At 44.6% G+C, this 18,453-nt stretch overlaps 1 protein-coding gene across 3 annotated transcripts in view; it reads right to left on the bottom strand.

Moving 5' to 3' along the window:
* The window catches only part of LOC106570585 (rap guanine nucleotide exchange factor 5), a 101,333-nt gene extending 93,510 nt beyond the window's left edge, over positions 1-7,823 (bottom strand). For all 3 annotated transcript variants that reach the window (XM_045694949.1, XM_045694951.1, XM_045694950.1), the window contains exon 1: positions 7,448-7,823. In XM_045694949.1, the coding sequence (XP_045550905.1) occupies positions 7,448-7,603 (156 nt within the window). In that variant the 5' untranslated portion in view covers positions 7,604-7,823. The remainder of the gene's footprint in view (positions 1-7,447) is intronic.
* Between the last annotated feature and the right edge of the window lie 10,630 nt (positions 7,824-18,453).

Below are 18,453 nucleotides of genomic sequence, written 5' to 3'. Positions count from 1 at the left end.
AGTGTAATCTGTGTTGCTACAGATGATGGTTCAATACCGTGCCGGCTTCGACTGGGAGACCCGTGAGATGACTGTAGGTGTTTGGTTTCTCTCCCTCTAAAAACAGAAATAAATCATTCTAAATAACAAACTGGCTTTATTTACAAATTAGTAACAATGTCTCACCCCATGTTCAAGAATGGCCTTCTTCTCGCTCATTTTATGTTATTTGAAAACAAAATAATCTCCAAAATATTGTTATTTTTTAAAACAAAGCGATTATTATTATTAATGTAGAATGATATAAAAGCCTGTTGGATATTCTCACAGATATATCATTAACCCTGGTATTAGCAGGACAATATGTATTGGTCATATTGGTCAAGGCTCCTGAGTGGCGCACAATGGGATTGCCTTGCAGTTCTCCAGCTGTATCCACTGAAATAGCACAATGGGATTGCCTTGCAGTTCTCCAGCTGTATCCACTGAAATAGCACAATGGGATTGTCTTGCAGTTCTCCAGCTGTATCCACTGTAATAGCACAATGGGATTGTCTTGCAGTCCTCCAGCTGTATCCACTGAAATAGAACAATGGGATTGTCTTGTAGTCCTCCAGCTGTATCCACTGAAATAGAACAATGGGATTGTCTTGCAGTTCTCCAGCTGTATCCACTGAAATAGCACAATGGGATTGTCTTGCAGTTCTCCAGCTGTATCCACTGAGATAGCACAATGGGATTGTCTTGCAGTCCTCCAGCTGTATCCACTGAAATAGCACAATGGGATTGCCTTGCAGTTCTCCAGCTGTATCCACTGAAATAGAACAATGGGATTGTCTTGTAGTCCTCCAGCTGTATCCACTGAAATAGCACAATGGGATTGTCTTGCAGTTCTCCAGCTGTATCCACTGAAATAGAACAATGGGATTGTCTTGCAGTCCTCCAGCTGTATCCACTGAAATAGCACAATGGGATTGTCTTGCAGTTCTCCAGCTGTATCCACTGAAATAGCACAATGGGATTGTCTTGCAGTTCTCCAGCTGTATCCATTGAAATAGCGGTGGGCGCGCGAGGTTCAAGGCACGAGGGCAGGGGGCACGGGGTGGGCCGCAGAGCCACGCACAGAAGACAGACCTAGCCCCTGGGGAAGGAGGAGGAGGAAGGGGGTGGACCCCCACCCCGCCACACTGTGTAACACAGAGCCACACTTTAAAGGGCATTGCACTAATAATGGCGCTGACTAGGGAAACGTACCCGCTGTTCTTAGTGCCAGTCTGCACGTTCAAACTAAAACAATGTAACTAATAATGGAGAGAAAAATGCCCCTTAGATATGAATTCGGAGGGCAGACATTATTAAATATTAAACCATTAGACCATTATGGCCTCATTAAAGGCATCACTCAGAAGTTATACTTAAATCCGAACTGGATTTAACGAAAAATGACATGAAAAGCACACATTTGTAAATCCCAAACTCTAAAAGTAATTGGAAAGGTAGATACAAATTATTTGTGAAATTGTGGTTACAATAAAGAATGTAAACAAGATGTAAACAAGATGCTGTGTTTTTATTTACAGTAGTGATGGACAGCTGGTGGCATTTTGAAAACAGGTTTACAAACACTTGTAGCCCGATTAGCAGGACAATAGACTCTTTATAGCCCGGCTACTGTAGGTGTGAAAGTCACACCTTGCCAGTACTCCTCATCCCGCCCCAAACTCCACCCTTAACACAGTTACCATTCAAAAACGAGCTGTTTATATAAAATAAAATGACATTGCGACCAAAGAGAACAGACGAAAAGGACAGTTTTCATCAAGCCAGCTTCTTTCTATGTTGCTACCCTGTAACGATGTACGCTGGGAGGCGGGAAGCAAGTTCAGGGAGTGAATACATTTAATAAATAAATGAAACAAACACGTATCACAAACAGCGCACCGACATGGAACAGAAACAATGACGACTGGGGAAGAAACCAAAGGGAGTGACATACAGTTGAAGTCGGAAGTTTACATACACCGTAGCCAAATACATTTAAACTCAGTTTTTCACAATTCCTGACATATAATCCTAGTAACAATTCCCTGTCTTAGGTCAGTTAGGATCACCACTTTATTTTAAGAATATGAAATGTCAGAATAATAGTAGAGAGAATTATTTATTTCAGCTTTTATTTCTTTCATCACATTCCCAGTGGGTCAGAATGTCACAGGTGTCGTAGGGTGTAGACCAAAACGCAGCGGGAAAATGTATACTCATCTTTTTATTTGTGAAGAAGGAAAAACACAAACAACGTATACAAAAAACACAAACGAACTAGACAGTCTCGTCAGGCATACAGCAAAACAAGAAACAATCTCCCACAATTCCCAAAACAAACACACTCCTAAATATAGGACCTTCAATCAGAGGCAACGATAGACAGCTGCCTCCAACTGAAGGCCCCAATCCCCATTACCAAAACATAGAAATACAAACGCCTAGACAGAACATAGAAATAAACTAACATAGAACGATAACCCAAAAACCCCGGAATACATAAATCAAATACCCCTCTACATACACAACCACCCCGAACCATATAAACCAAATACCCCCTCTACATGAACACATACACAAACACACCCTGAACCACATAAAACAAATACCCCCTGCCACGTCCTGACCAAATTATAAGAACAAATAACCCCTTTACTGGTCAGGACGTGACACAGAAGTTTACATGCACTCAATTAGTATTTGGTAGCATTGCCTTTAAATTGTTTAACCTGGGTCAAAGGTTCAGGGTAGCCTTCCACAAGCTTCCCACAATAAGTTGGGTGAATTTTAGCCCATTCCTCCGGACAGAGCTAGTGTAACTGAGTCAGGTTTGTAGGCCTCCTTGCTCGCACACACTTTTTCAGTTCTGCCCACAAATTTTCTATAGGATTGAGGTCAGGACTTTGTGATGGCCACTCCAATACCTTGACTTTGTTGTCCTTAAGTCATTTTGTCATAACTTTAGAAGTATGCTTTGGGTCATTGCGACCAAGCTTTAACTTCCTGACTGATGTCTTGAGATGTTGCTTCAATATATCCACGTCATTTTCCTCCCTCATGATGCCATCTATTTTGTGAAGTGCACCAGTCCCTCCTGCAGCAAAGCACCCCCACAACATGATGCTGCCACCCCCGAGCTTCACGGTTGGGATGGTGTTCTTCGGCTTGCAAGCCTCCCCCTTTTCCCTCCAAACATAACAATGGTCATTATGGCCAAACAGTTCTATTTTTGTTTCACCAGACTAGAGGACATTTCTCCAAAAAGTACGATCTTTGTCCACATGTGCAGTTGCAAACCATAGGTTTTTTTTATGGCAGTTTTGGAGCACTGGCTTCTTCCTTGCTGAGCGGCCTTTCAGGTTATGTCGATAAAGGACTTGTTTTACTGTGTATATAGATACTTTTGTAACTGTTTCCTCCAGCATCTTCACAAGGTCCTTTGCTGTTCTGGGATTGATTTGCACTTTTTGCACCAAAGTACGTTCATCTCTAGGAGACAGAACGCGTCTCCTTCCTGAGCGGTATGACGGCTGCGTGGTCCCATGGTGTTTATACTTGTGTACTATTGTTTGTACAGATGAACGTGGTACCTTCAGATGTTTGGAAATTGTTCCCAAGGATGAATCAGACTTGTGGAGGTCAACAATTTATTTCTTAGTTAGGTTGGCTGTATCACAACCGGCAGTGATTGGTAGCAATTTCAATTTAATCCACTAGAAAAGACAAAACAAATAATACAACACAAAGTATTATTATTATTATGTATCACATTCGACCGTGATTGGGAGTCCCATAGGGCTACGCACAATTGGTCCAGCGTTTATCTCCCTCTAAAAACAGAAATAAATGTTTTGGCCTTTATTCAGATTACAATCGCTCACTTTCGGGTTTTTTTAATGAAATAACCTCCAAAATGTTATATATTATCAAGTCGATAGCACAGTCATATAGTCACAGCACCTACATAAAGCTGAGTGACTCACTCATTCATGGCATTGGATCAAACATAAATAAGTACCAACATTCTTTCTGATAGTTTTTAATAAAGAAATGTTTTGGTTATCCTGACCTGGTCACCATGTACAGTATTATAATAGCTCCTTATGGGCTATTAGCAGGACAATATACCTTTACCAACACCTCTCAGTATTTTGATACTTTGTGGATGGGGCCTCCTGAGCGGCGCAGTGCAAAATGCGTTGCTACAGACGCAGGTTTGATATCTGTGCCGGCCGCCACCGGGAGACCAATGAGGCGGCTTCTGGTTTTAATTTAGAATCCTCCAATCCTCTATATGTCATTATTGGTGGAGAGACACGTCATATTTTTCGTTATACTGTAGGACTACCGTAGGCGACATGAGTCTCACTATGTGCTGTTAAAAGTGGTGCTCTGAGACAAGCATGGGGACTGGTCTTGATAAATCAATGAGATTTTTATTTTCACTGAATCTCCGTTTGGGTATTGGTTAGACTACAATTATACAATTAGGGTGTAGAAATGCTATGCTCTTAGTGTAACCTTTATTTAACTAAGCAAGTCAGTTAAGAACAAATTCTTATTTACAAGGACAGCCTACTCCTTCCTCCCTGTCGGTGAATTTAACCCCGGCCTCCCGCGTACCTGCACGACACAGGGACTCTTTAGCTAAATAGCCCAGTACTGTAGCCTACTCCTGACCGTCAAGTTGTACAGCGCCATATTTTTCTTGGAATAGAAACACCATAATATTAATCAAATTAATTAAGCAACATTTCCATATACCATGTTCTTACAAAAAAGGTTTTAAATTCTCTAGTACAGCCGCTATTGAAGGTTATCAAATGCTTCTCAAAGATGCCCTCTGGTGGTCAAACTAGCACCAACTAGCATTAAAGGGAGCAGTGGTTGACACTTAAATAACATGTCACAGAATTCTGTGGCACCATGCAAGCTGTGCTGCAGTACGCTGCAACTTTTAAAGGACGAACCACTGTACATGTACATATTACCTCAACTACCAACACTGCTGCTACTCTGTTTATTATCTATCCTGATTACCTTGTCACTTTTACCAGAGGTCGACCGATTAATCGGCATTGGCCCGATTAATTAGGGCGATTTCAGTTTTCATAACAATCGGTAATCTGCATTTCTGGATGCCGATTACATTGCACTCCATGAGGAGACTGCGTGGCAGGCTGACCACCTGTTACGCGAGTGCAGCAAGGAGCCAAGGTAAGTTGCTAGCTAGCATTAAACTTAACGTAAAAAAAACAATCAACCTGAACATAATCACTAGTTAACTACACATGGTTGATGATATTACTTGTTTAACTAGCTTGTCCTTCGTTGCAAATAATCAATGCGGTGCCTGTTAATTTATCATCGAATCACAGTCAACTTCGCCAAACGGGTGATGATTTAACAAGCGCATTCGCGAGAAAAGCACCGTCGTTGCACCAATGTACCTAACCATAAACATCAATGCCTTTCTTGCGAACTGGCTTGTTGCGAACTGTGTGAAGACCATTTCTTCCTAACGAAGACCGTAATTAATTTGCCAGAATTTTACATAATTATGACATAACATTGAAGGTTGTGCAATGTAACAGCAATATTTAGACTTATGGATGCCACCCGCTCGATAAAATACAGAACATTTCTGTATTTCACTGAAAGAATAAACGTTTTGTTTTCGAAATGATAATTTCCAGATTTGACCATATTAATGACCTAAGGCTCGTATTTCTGTGTGTTTACCCCTGCACATTGACTCAGTACTGGTACCCCTGCACATTGACTCAGTACCTGTACCTGTACCCCTGCACATTGACTCAGTACCTGTACCCCTGCACATTGACTCAGTACCGGTATCCCTGCACATTGACTCAGTACCGGTACCCCTGCACATTGACTCAGTACCGGTACCCCTGCACATTGACTCAGTACCGGTACCCCTGCACATTGACTCAGTACTGGTACCCCTGCACATTGACTCAGTACTGGTACCCCGGCACATTGACTCAGTACTGGTACCCCGGCACATTGACTCAGTACTGGTACCCCTGCACATTGACTCAGTACTGGTACCCCGGCACATTGACTCAGTACTGGTACCCCTGCACATTGACTCAGTACTGGTACCCCTGCACATTGACTCAGTACTGGTACCCCTGCACATTGACTCAGTACTGGTACCCCTGCACATTGACTCAGTACTGGTACCCCTGCACATTGACTCAGTACTGGTACCCCTGCACATTGACTCAGTACTGGTACTCTACTGTATATAGCTTCGTTATTGTTATTTATTGTGTTACTATTTTCTATTTTGATTTGCTAATGTTCTTACTGAAGGAAGCATTTCACTGTGAACTCTAAACATAATGTATTCGGGGCATGTGACAAATCAAATTTGATGAGATTTTGTATTTGACACACCCACTTGCATGGCCCTGCCATGGCCCTTTAGTACAAAAACTAACACACTTCTACTGTTATCTTTTTACTACAGCTACTGTCTGACAACACCTCAGTTATAATACGCATGATAAAGCTGACCTTGTGTTGTAGTACTATTCATTAGATTCCCAAACATGTCAGGACACACCAGATCTCATGTTTAATAGCCTTTCCCTACTAACCCTGCATTCACACCTTCAACAGACAGCTCTGTACTACTTTGTGGGTTAGGCGTGTATGTTTGTAGGTTAGGTGGTTGTGTGTGTGTGTGTGTGTGTGTGTGTGTGTGTGTGTGTGTGTGTGTGTGTGTGTGTGTGTGTCCTTCCTTCCTCCAGGAGTAGTCCTATCAGAGGTACTATACCTTCACGCCTCAACACAGTAAACAAACACACATCATTACACAACCAACCTACACACACTAGAGGAGAGTTGGGAAAACACTGTTAGTATTACTGTCATTGTCAGTTAGCATATTAACTGTTGAGAACAAGGGGCCATTAGAGTACATGAATGGGCAAGTAACATAATTAACTGAATCAAGTCTGGACCAAGATGCGCTGTGTGTGTGTGTGTGTGTGTGTGTGTGTGTGTGTGTGTGTGTGTGTGTGAAAAAAAATGTATAAAATGTATGCATTCATGCATGTAAGTCGCTCTGGATAAGAGCGTCTGCTAAATGACTAAAATGTAAATGTAAATGTTGGTCTGGCAGCTTAAAACACATTATGGATGTACAACAACCAGTGGCGGGAGCCTGAAACAAACTCACACACACACACACACACACACACACACACACACACACACACACTGCCTGCCGTTGCTACAGTTTGTTCGTGTGAAACAACAGCACATCCAGGTGAATCGTGACAATGAGGTGACAGAGAGAGGGGGTCAGGGAGGTAACGCGACTAACGCTTAACGACCAACCACAACACACACACACGGAAGGAAAATGTTTCTATATGGATATGTCGGTACTCACGCTTTTCTTCCGTAGGTGCAGTCCATGTTTCAATAGTCCTGGTAAATCCCGGATCTTCTGCCTGAGCTGAACCTGGTCTCGAGCTCCGGTGTTCCGGTTATTCCACCGCCAGCCGCCGACCATACCGTCTTCTCCACCAGGCTCCGAGTCCTCCATGTCTGTCTCTCGCTGTCGCTCCAACTCCCGCTCCTCTTCTCTCCTCTCACACGCAGACACACCAGCTACCGTTCATTGTCGTCTCTCTCTCATTCACACACCGATCTGCATCTGTTCAGCAACGAACGAACCGCGCGCCTTAATGACCTATAGCCGCAGCAGCACGCGGTGCTTCCCCACCCATGTCCTCCTCCTCCTCTTCCCTTGTACTATCAGTGTGTGAGTGTGTGTTTGTGTGAGGAGGGACTCGCAGAGGAATATCATTGCATAATATCCACTAGTCAGTCTGTCAGCAGTCAGACAGAGGAGTCATAACACCTTGCTAAACATGTAATACATTGTATGAACGTTATCCCCATTTTTTAAATCCTAATTAGATACATTGATAATAATAACACATTTAGGCTACATATCAATGTTGACAAATGAGGGCCAAGCATATAACTGTTGTATTAAAGATTATTTTCTGTGGCATTCAGGAACAAAATGGTGGAAAGGACGGACTGGAGGCTAGACCAACCTGCATGTGGCTCCAATTTCCATAGGTAAACAAAGGGCCATTAGGCTACACAATCAGGGTGTGTGTGAATGTGTGCATTTTTCTAAACTGAAGTCAACTGACAGTGGGAGAATGTCACAAAGCTATGAAATGTACATTCCACAAACAGCTCTCTCTCTCTCTCTCTCTCTCATATACAGGGGGTCTAAGTGAATGGGCTGAGGTCAGTCCATGTGTTGTATAACTGAGATGTCATGTCTGTTATCCAGAGTCTTAATGTCACATAATTGGCCCCTTTCATCCACTCAGATTATACTAACACACACAGTCTTGTACAGCTAACCTTGTTAGGACACAATTCAAAGTCCTATTTTCCCTAACCCCTAACGCTAAACACTAACCTGTACTCTTACCCTTAACCTAACCATAATCCTAACCCTAAACCTACACCTAACCCTTAACATAATTCTAACACTAATTCTAACCCTAACCCTAAACCCCCTAGAAATAGCATTTGACCTCGCGGGGACTAATAAAATGTCCCCAGTTGGTCAAATTCTTACACACATACACACACAGCCCATGTCTGGTTTATGTAAGTGTATTTGAGTGTTTCACCCTCCAAACTCTCTCCGTGTCTCTAAAAGTTGTCAGAGTGCACCCTGGGTAGTGGCTGGTTTAGGTCTCACGGCAACTGTGCACTAAGTGCACAAAAGCTGCATCCTGATTCATCACACTCCCTGTCATGGATTTAACTTCTTTGGGATAGGGGGCAGTATTTTCACGGCCGGATAAAAAACGTACCTGATTTAATCTGGTTACTACTCCTGCCCAGAAACTAGAATATATTTGGATAGAAAACACTCTAAAGTTTCTAAAACTGTTTGAATGGTGTCTGTGAGTATAACAGAACTCATATGGCAGGCCAAAACCTGAGAAGATTCCATACAGGAAGTGCCCTGTCTGACAATTTGTTGTCCTTCTGTTGCATCTCTATCGACATTACAGCATCTGTGCTGTAACGTGACACTTTCTAAGGCTTCCATTGGCTCTCTAAAGCCGCCAGAAAGTGGAATGGGGTGTCTGCTGTCTCTGGGCAAAGTACAACAGCAGAGTTTGTAAGTGGTCAGCCTGGGGACAGTGAGACTGAGATGCGCGTTCACGAGACTTCTCCATTTTATTTCTTTCAGCCTTTGAATGAATACAACGTTGCCCGGTTGGAATATTATCGCTATTTTACGCGAAAAATAGCATAAAAATGGATTTTAAACAGCGTTTGACATGCTTCTAAGTACGTCAAACGCTGTTTGAATATTGCAAAATGTGCTTTCGCCGAAAAGCTATTTTAAAATCGGTCATAGCGATTGCATAAAGGAGTTCTGTATCTATAATTCTTAAAATAATTGTTATGTATTTTGTCAACGTTTATCATGAGTAATTTAGTAAATTCACCGGAAATTTTCGGTGGGTATGCTAGTTCTGAACATCACATGCTAATGTAAAAAGCTGTTTTTTTTATATAAATATGAACTTGATTGAACAAAACATGCATGTATTGTATAACATAATGTCCTAGGAGTGTCATCTGGTGAAGATCATCAAAGGTTAGTGCTGCATTTAGCTGTGGTTTGGGTTTAAGTGACATATATGCTTGCTTGGAAAATGGCTGGTGTGATTATTTGTGTCTATGTACTCTCCTAACATAATCTAATGTTTTGCTTTCGCTGTAAAGCCTTTTTGAAATCGGACAATGTGGTTAGATTAATGAGAGTCTTATCTTTAAAATGGTGTAAAATAGTTGATTGTTTGAGAAAATTGAATTGTGGTATTTTAGTTGGTTTTGTATTTCGCGCCGTGCGATGCCATTGGCTGTTGGCTAGGGGTTCCGCAGGCGGAACGGGGTTCCGCTAGCGGAACATCTGTCCTCAACAGGTTAACCTCTACGGGATGGGTGTCCCTAAACCGGGACGGTTGTTGCTAACGTGCGCTAATGTGACTAGAATGTCATTGTAAACAACAGCCAACTTTCCGGGACATAGACATGTCTTATATGGGCAGAAAGCTTAAATTCTTGTTAATCTAACTGCAGTGTCCAATTAACAGTAGCTATTACAGTGAAAAAATACCGTGCTATTGTTTGAGGAGAGTGCTCAAAAAAAAAATTATCACGGCAACTGGTTTGATACATTCACCTCTGAAGGTAAATAATGTACTTACATTCAGTAATCTTGCTCTGATTTGTCATCCTGAGGGTCCCAGAGATAAAATGTAGCATAGTTTTGTTTGATAAAATCAATATTTATGTTCAAATGTAGGAACTGGGTTCTACAGTTTGACCCCACTGCTGTCTCTGGCTCCACACCCACCCCGCCCGGCCATCTAGATGTGTGAAAGTTAGTCTATAAGCTAATGATCCATCATGTATGACATTCCTCGGAGTGTGTAAAAATTTTTTTTACCATAGCATTTTGTATGTTCTCTATAGTTATGTACTTGACAATGTATCAATTGACCAATTCGGCACATTTGGGAAAACTCCTGGCAGACTTGATACAAAATATTGTGCAGTAATGTAATTCTTCACTGGACCAGTCTGAAACTTTTGCACACACACTGCTGCCATCTGGTGGCCAAAATCTAAATGACACCTAGACTCCTATCTGAAAGTATGGCCTTTCAGAGATCTTTTATCAGATCTAATGTGTTATATTCTCCTACATTAATTTCACATTTCCACAAACTTCAAAGTGTGTCCTTTAAAATGGTATCAAGAATATGCATATCCTTGCTTCAGGTCCTGAGCTACAGGCAGTTAGATTTGGGTATGTCATTTTAGGCGAAAATTGAAAAAAAGTGTACAATCCTTAAGTTAAAAGCATTGGATTGGTGTAAGCATTGGCTAGAAGGTGTTTCCACTATTGTTAAACCCATGACTGATTTAGATTTCATTAGGATCCCCATTAGCGACAGCTAGTCTTACTGGGGTCCGACACATACTGAAAAAAATACATTACTGTTAAAATTCCCTGCCGGTGACTGTTATCAGCATCTCACAACCCTGAGCTGCGAACTGCACTCCTCATCCCTCGCCACCAGAGCCTTAGAGTCTAGGGGGTACCATAAACCTGCCTCTCAAACTCTCTTTGACCTGTGTGACCTGTGCCCTGATAGGTTGCTAGGGAGGTTACTAAGGTGCCGGACATTTGCCCATCCTCCTGACTCTGCAGATCACACAATACTGTCAGTCTCCCTCAAGCAGTGGCAAAGTGCAACATCTCTGTCTCTAACAATACTGTCAGTCTCCCTCAAGCAGTGGCAAAGAGCAACATCTCTGTCTCTAACAATACTGTCAGTCTCCCTCAAGCAGCAACATCTCTGTCTCACTCGTACCTCTGGACTGGTGGGATGGTGTGCATGTCCAAAGTGAGTTGTGTGACATGTGTATATTGTTCTTTGTGGTTAGTTACTACTATTTTCCTCTGAGTTGACAGTGTGATGTAATACTCTGCAGGTAGCATGTGCAATTTATACAGTCCTTACTGCTATATTCTGCTATATCCAGGATCTGTGACTTTGTGCCCTGTCTGCCTCCGACTCTCTGCCTGTCCCCACTAGGGGACCCTCCAGCAGCAGAGGCCCTGTCTGCCTCTGACTCTCTGCCTGTCGCTGCACTAGGGGACCCTCCACCAGCAGAGGCTCTGTCTCCCTCTGAATCTCTGCCTGTCCCTGCACTAGGGGACCCTCCAGCAGCAGAGGCCCTGTCTGCCTCTGACTCTCTGCCTGTCCCTGCACTAGGGGACCCTCCAGCAGCAGAGGCCCTGTCTGCCTCTGACTCTCTGCCTGTCCCTGCAATAGGGGACCCTCCAGCAGCAGAGGCCCTGTCTGCCTCTGCCTCTCTGCATGTCCCCACTAGGGGACCCTCCAGTAGCATCGAACCCACCTGCTGCTACCACCCACGACCGGTCTCCAGTCCTATCCTGGGCCCATCGGGGGACCCAGCCACACCATTTTCACCAGCTACTGACAGTATAGCTTCACCTGACCCAGCCACAGTCCTGGTCCTGCTACCACTGGACTCAACCCCTGACCCAGCTCCAGTCCTGCTACCACTGGACTCAACCCCTGACCCAGCTCCAGTCCTGGTCCTGCTACCACTGGACTCAACCCCTGACCCAGCCACAGCCCTGGTCCTGCTATCACTGGACTCAACCCCTGACTCAGCTCCAGTCCTGGTCCTGCTACCACTGGACTCAACCCCTGACCCAGCTCCAGTCCTGCTACCACTGGACTCAACCCCCGACCCAGCTCCAGTCCTGGTCCTGCTACCACTGGACTCAACCCCTGACCCAGCCACAGCCCTGGTCCTGCTACCACTGGACTCAACCCCTGACCCAGCTCCAGTCCTGGTCCTGCTACCACTGGACTCAACCCCTGACCCAGCTCCAGTCCTGGTCCTGCTACTACTGGACTCAACCCCTGACCCCGCTCCAGTCCTGCTACCACTGGACTCAACCCCTGACCCAGCTCCAGTCCTGGTCCTGCTACCACTGGACTCAACCCCTGACCCAGCTCCAGTCCTGGTCCTGCTACCACTGGACTCAACCCCTGACCCAGCTCCAGTCCTGGTCCTGCTACCACTGGACTCAACCCCCGACCCAGCTCCAGTCCTGGTCCTGCTACCACTGGACTCAACCCCCGACCCAGCTCCAGTCCTGGTCCTGCTACCACTGGACTCAACCCCTGACCCCGCTCCAGTCCTGCTACCACTGGACTCAACCCCCGACCCAGCTCCAGTCCTGGTCCTGCTACCACTGGACTCAACCCCCGACCCAGCTCCAGTCCTGGTCCTGCTACCACTGGACTCAACCCCTGACCCCGCTCCAGTCCTGCTACCAATAGACTCAACCCCCGATGTGACACGGTCTGCTTCAGTTGGAGATCTTACACAGCCAGCCCACCTTTGTGGGGATAACCACTGCCGGTACTGGTCTCCTCTGCTGGGGCCTGACCTGCCTCTGTGGGGGAACCACTGCCGGTACTGGTCTCCTCTGCTGGGGCCTGACCTGCCTCTGTGGGGGAACCACCGCCGGTACTGGTCTCCTCTGCTGGGGCCTGACCTGCCTCTGTGAGGGAACCACCGCCGGTACTGGTCTCCTCTGCTGGGGCCTGACCTGCCTCTGTGGGGGAACCACCGCCGGTACTGGTCTCCTCTGCTGGGGCCTGACCTGCCTCTGTGGGGGAACCACCGCCGGTACTGGTCTCCTCTGCTGGGGCCTGACCTGCCTCTGTGGGGGAACCGCCTGGTCTCCTCTGCTGAGGCCTGACCTGCCTCTGTGGGGGAACCACCGCCGTGCCTGGTCTCCTCTGCTGGGGCCTGCCTCATTTGGGGAGCTGCCAACACTGGGCCTGTTCTCATCCAGACCATGGACACGAGGTTCCTCCTGGCCCACCTGGGGGCCTGGCCCGAGCCTTGTGCCGGGAGGAGTGGCCTTTAGACTGAAATTACGGCAGAGAATTACTTTTCTTTTCAAAATATGATGCTCATATTTAAGGGTGACTGTTATCAGCACCTCACAACCCTGAGCTGCACTCTACTCCACAACCTGAGTGTCTGGGAGGAGAGTGAGAGGGAAAGAGACTAGTGGAAAACTAGAGGAAAACACACACACACACACACACACACACACACACACACACACACACACACACTAGAGGTCGACCGATTAATCGGAATGGCCGATTAATTAGGGCCGATTTCAAGTTTTCATAACAATCGGTAATCGGTATTTTTGGCCACCGATTTGCCGATGTTCTTTTTTTTCTAACATTTTTTAACGAGGCAAGTCAGTTAAGAACACATTTTTATTTTCAATGACGGCCTAGGAACGGTGGGTTAACTGCCTTGTTCAGGGGCAGAACGACAGATTTTTACCTTGTCAGCTTGGGGATTCAATCTTGCAACCTTACGGTTAACTAGTCCAACGCTCTAACCACCTGCTTTACATTGCACTCCACGAGGAGCCTGCCTGTTACGCGAATGCAGTAAGAAGCCAAGGTAAGTTGCTAGCTAGCATTAAACTTATCTTATGAAAAACAGTCAATCAATCAATCATAATCACTAGTTAACTACACATGGTTGATGATATTACTAGTTTATCTAGCCTGTCCTGCGTTGCATGTAATCGATGCGGTGCGCATTCGCGAAAAAGGACTGCCGTTGCTCCAACGTGTACCTAACCATAAACATCAATGTCTTTCTTAAAATCAATACACAAGTATATATTTTTAAACCTGCATATTTAGTTAATATTGCCTGCTAACATGAATTTCTTTTAACTAGGGAAAATGTGTCACCTCTGCAACAGAGTCAGGGTATATGCAGCAGTTTGGGCCGCCTGGCTCGTTGCGAACTGTGTGAATACTATTTCTTCCTAACAAAGACAGCCAACTTCGCCAAACGGGGGATGATTTAACAAAAGCGCATTTGCAAAAAAAGCACAATCGTTGCACGATTGTACCTAACCATAAACATCAATGCCTTTCTTAAAATCAATACACAGTAGTATACATTTTTAAACCTGCATATTTAGCTAAAAGAAATCCAGGTTAGCAGGCAATATTAACCAGGTGAAATTGCGTCAGTTCTCTTGCGTTCATTGCACGCAGAGTCAGGGTATATGGTCGTGGTCTTCCTGTCTGGGTTGGCGCCCCCCCCCGCTTGGGTTGTGCCGTGGCGGAGATCTTTGTGGGCTATACTCGGCCTTGTCTTAGGACAGTAAGTTGGTGGTTGGAGACATCACTCTAGTGGTGTGGGGGCTGTGCTTTGGCAAAGTGGGTGGGGTTATATCCTGCCTGTTTGGCCCTGTCCGGGGGTATCATCGGATGGGGCCACAGTGTCTTCTGATCCCTCCTGTCTCAGCCTCCAGTATTTATGCTGCAGTAGTTTATGTGTCGGGGGGCTAGGGTCAGTCTGTTACATCTGGAGTATTTCTCTTGTCTTATCCGATGTCCTGTGTGAATTTAAATATGCTCTCTCTAATTCTCTCTTTCTCTGTTTCTTTCTTTCTCTCGGAGGACCTGAGCCCTAGGACCATGCCTCAGGACTACCTGGTATGATGACTCCTTGCTGTCCCCAGTCCACCTGGCCGTGCTGCTGCTCCAGTTTCAACTGTTCTGCCTGCGGCTATGGAACCCTGACCTGTTCACCGGACGTGCTTGTTGCACCCTCGACAACTACTATGATTATTATTATTTGACCATGCTGGTCATTTATGAACATTTTAACATCTTGACCATGTTCTGTTATAATATCCACCCGGCACAGCCAGAAGAGGACTGGCCACCCCTCATAGCCTGGTTCCTCTCTAGGTTTCTTCCTAGGTTTTTGGCCTTTCTAGGGAGTTTTTCCTAGGGAGTTTTTCCTAGCCACCGTGCTTCTTTCACATGCATTGCTTGCTGTTTGGGGTTTTAGGCTGGGTTTCTGTACAGCACTTTGAGATATCAGCTGATGTACGAAGGGCTATATAAATACATTTGATTTGATTTTGATTTGATATATGCAACAGTTTGGGCCGCCTGGCTCGTTGCGAACTAATTTTCCAGAATTTTACGTAATTATGACATAACATTGAAGGTTGTGCAATGTTACAGGAATATTTAGACTTAGGGATGCCACCCGTTAGATAAAATACAGTACGGTTCCGTATTTCACTGAAAAGATAAACGTTTTGTTTTGTTTTCGAGATGATAGTTTCCGGATTCGACCATATTAATGACCTAAGGCTCGTATTTCTGTGTGTTTATTATATTATAATTAAGTCTATGATTTGATATTTGATAGAGCAGTCTGACTGAGCGGTGGTAGGCACCAGCAGTCTCATAAGCATTCATTCAAACAGCACTTTCGTGCGTTTTGCCAGCAGCCCTTCGCAATTCTTCAAGCATTGCGCTGTTTATGACTTCAAGCCTATCAACTGTCTGGTGTAACCGATGTGAAATGGCTAGCTAGTTAGCGGGGTGCGCGCTAATAGAGTTTCAAACGTTACTCGCTCTGAGACTTGGAGTAGTTGTTCACCTTGCTCTGCATGGGTAACGCTGCTTCGAGGGTGGCTTTTGTCGGTGTTCCTGGTTTGAGCCCAGGTAGGAGCGAGGAGAGGGACGGAATTTATACTGTTACACTGGCATTACTAAAGTGCCTATAAGAACATCCAATAGTCAAAGGTATATGAAATACAAATCGTATAGAGAGAAATAGTCCTATAATTCCTATAATAACTACAAAATAAAACTTCTTACCTGGGAATATTGAAGACTCATGTTAAAAGGAACCACCAGCTTTCATATGTTCTCATGTTCTGAGCAAGGAACTTAATTAAACGTTAGCTTTTTTACATGGCACATATTGCACTTTTACTTTCTTCTCCAACACTTTGTTTTAACATTATTTAAACCAAATTGAACATGTTTCATAATTTATTTGAGGCTAAATTGATAGTATTTATGTATTATATTAAGTTAAAATAAGTGTTCATTCAGTATTGTTGTAATTGTCATTATTACAAATAAATAGAAAAATCGTCCGATTAATCAGTATCGGCCTTTTTTGGTCCTCCAATAATCGGTATCGGCGTTGAAAAAGCATAATCGGTCGACCTCTCTCACACACACACACACACACACACACACACACACACACACACACACACCATCCTCTCAGGTCTTGGGGTCAGTTCTGCTGTTGGGGGGGTGCAGAGCTGCAGTCTCTCTCTTTGACCAGCAGATGTCCCTCCCCCACTGGATTGTTCAAAGTCATGTATGGTTATTTTCCCATCGTAGTAAAATGATTAAATGCTTCATTGCCCTCTAGCAGTTGTCATAAAGATTTTCAGAGTAGCTGCTGATATTGTATTTATTGTGATCTAAAAGGCAAAACTGATCCTTGATCAGCACTCCTACTCTGAAACGTCACCAAGATTGTAGGCCTGATAACCAACAATGAAGGGTCAGCCAATAAGGGAGGAGGTAAGTGAACAGGTATTGTGGTGTCTTGATCTGCATCAGCGTCAGCAAAACAAAGGAGTTGATTGTTGACTTCAGGAAGCAGAGGAGGGAACACTCCCTGATCCACATCAACGGGACTGCAGTAGAGAGAGTCAGCAGTCATAAGTTCCTCTACGTCCACATCACCGAGGACTTGACATGGACCAGCAACACCACCACTCTTGTCAAGAGGACGCCACAGCGTCTCTACTTCATCGGGTGGCTGAAGAAATTCGGCATGCCACCCCGGGTCCTCTCGAAATACTACCGCTGCTCTATAGAGAGCGTCCTGACCGGTTGCATTGAGACCTGGTACGGGAATTGCTCCACGCACGACCGCATGGCCCTCCAGTGTGTACTGAAAACGGTCCAGTACATCACTGGGACCGTGCTCCCACCTGTCCAGGACATCTACTCGAAACGGTGTATGAGGAAGGCCTGCAGCATCATCAAGGGCCACACATCCCAGTCACGAGCTGTTCAGTACCTTAGCGTCTGCACGACGGTATCAGAGCATGAGGTCTGATACCAACAGGCTCAGAGACAGTTTTTATCTACAAGCCATCAGACTACTGAACACTTCAACTGGACTGACCACCTGCTCTGATTCTCTGCACCTTAGCAATAATGCACACACACACACAGACACACACACACACACATTCATGCTACATAGGCCTACTTACAATCACAAATGCTGCTAAATACTTCACAATTTAAACACTTACCCCCCCCACATCCACCTTCCCCAAAACACGTGTAAATATTGGACTATAAATTGTGCCTTCCTGTATTATACTTACACTAAAATCTTTATTCTATTCTACTGAGACGTTTACGTTCATATTCATATCTTTTTTTATTTCTTATTGTTGTTGCATTGTCTAAAAGGAATCTGCAAGTCAGCATTTCGTTGGAAGGTGTATACCATGTGTATCCCGTACATACGACCAATAAAACTTGAAACTCATCATGAATACAGGCATATCTTTGCTGTCGGATTAAAACCTCTTAATTACATTTTTGGCAATATATTTTTTTTTTACATGTATTGAAAGCTTTTAAATGTATTGAAAGCTCTCCATCTCATTCTCCATTTCTCTCTCTCTCTCCATCTCACCTCCCTTTTCTTGCATCCCTCACCATCTCTTCTATCGTGGAAACTGCCTCTGAATAACTGTAGATATTATAAACTGCTGACTAAGAGCTTTCCTCTCCTAACTCTCACCCAGTCTCAATCTCCCTAATTACTGTAAATTGCAGGGTACTACTACTACTGCACTACTACAACTACTACTACTAAAACTACTAC

This window comes from Salmo salar, chromosome ssa14 (genome assembly GCF_905237065.1).
Source record: "Salmo salar chromosome ssa14, Ssal_v3.1, whole genome shotgun sequence".
Classification (NCBI taxonomy): domain Eukaryota; kingdom Metazoa; phylum Chordata; class Actinopteri; order Salmoniformes; family Salmonidae; genus Salmo; species Salmo salar.
The sequence above is the reverse complement of the archived record's forward strand: the minus strand, read 5'-3'. Positions and strand labels throughout refer to the sequence as shown.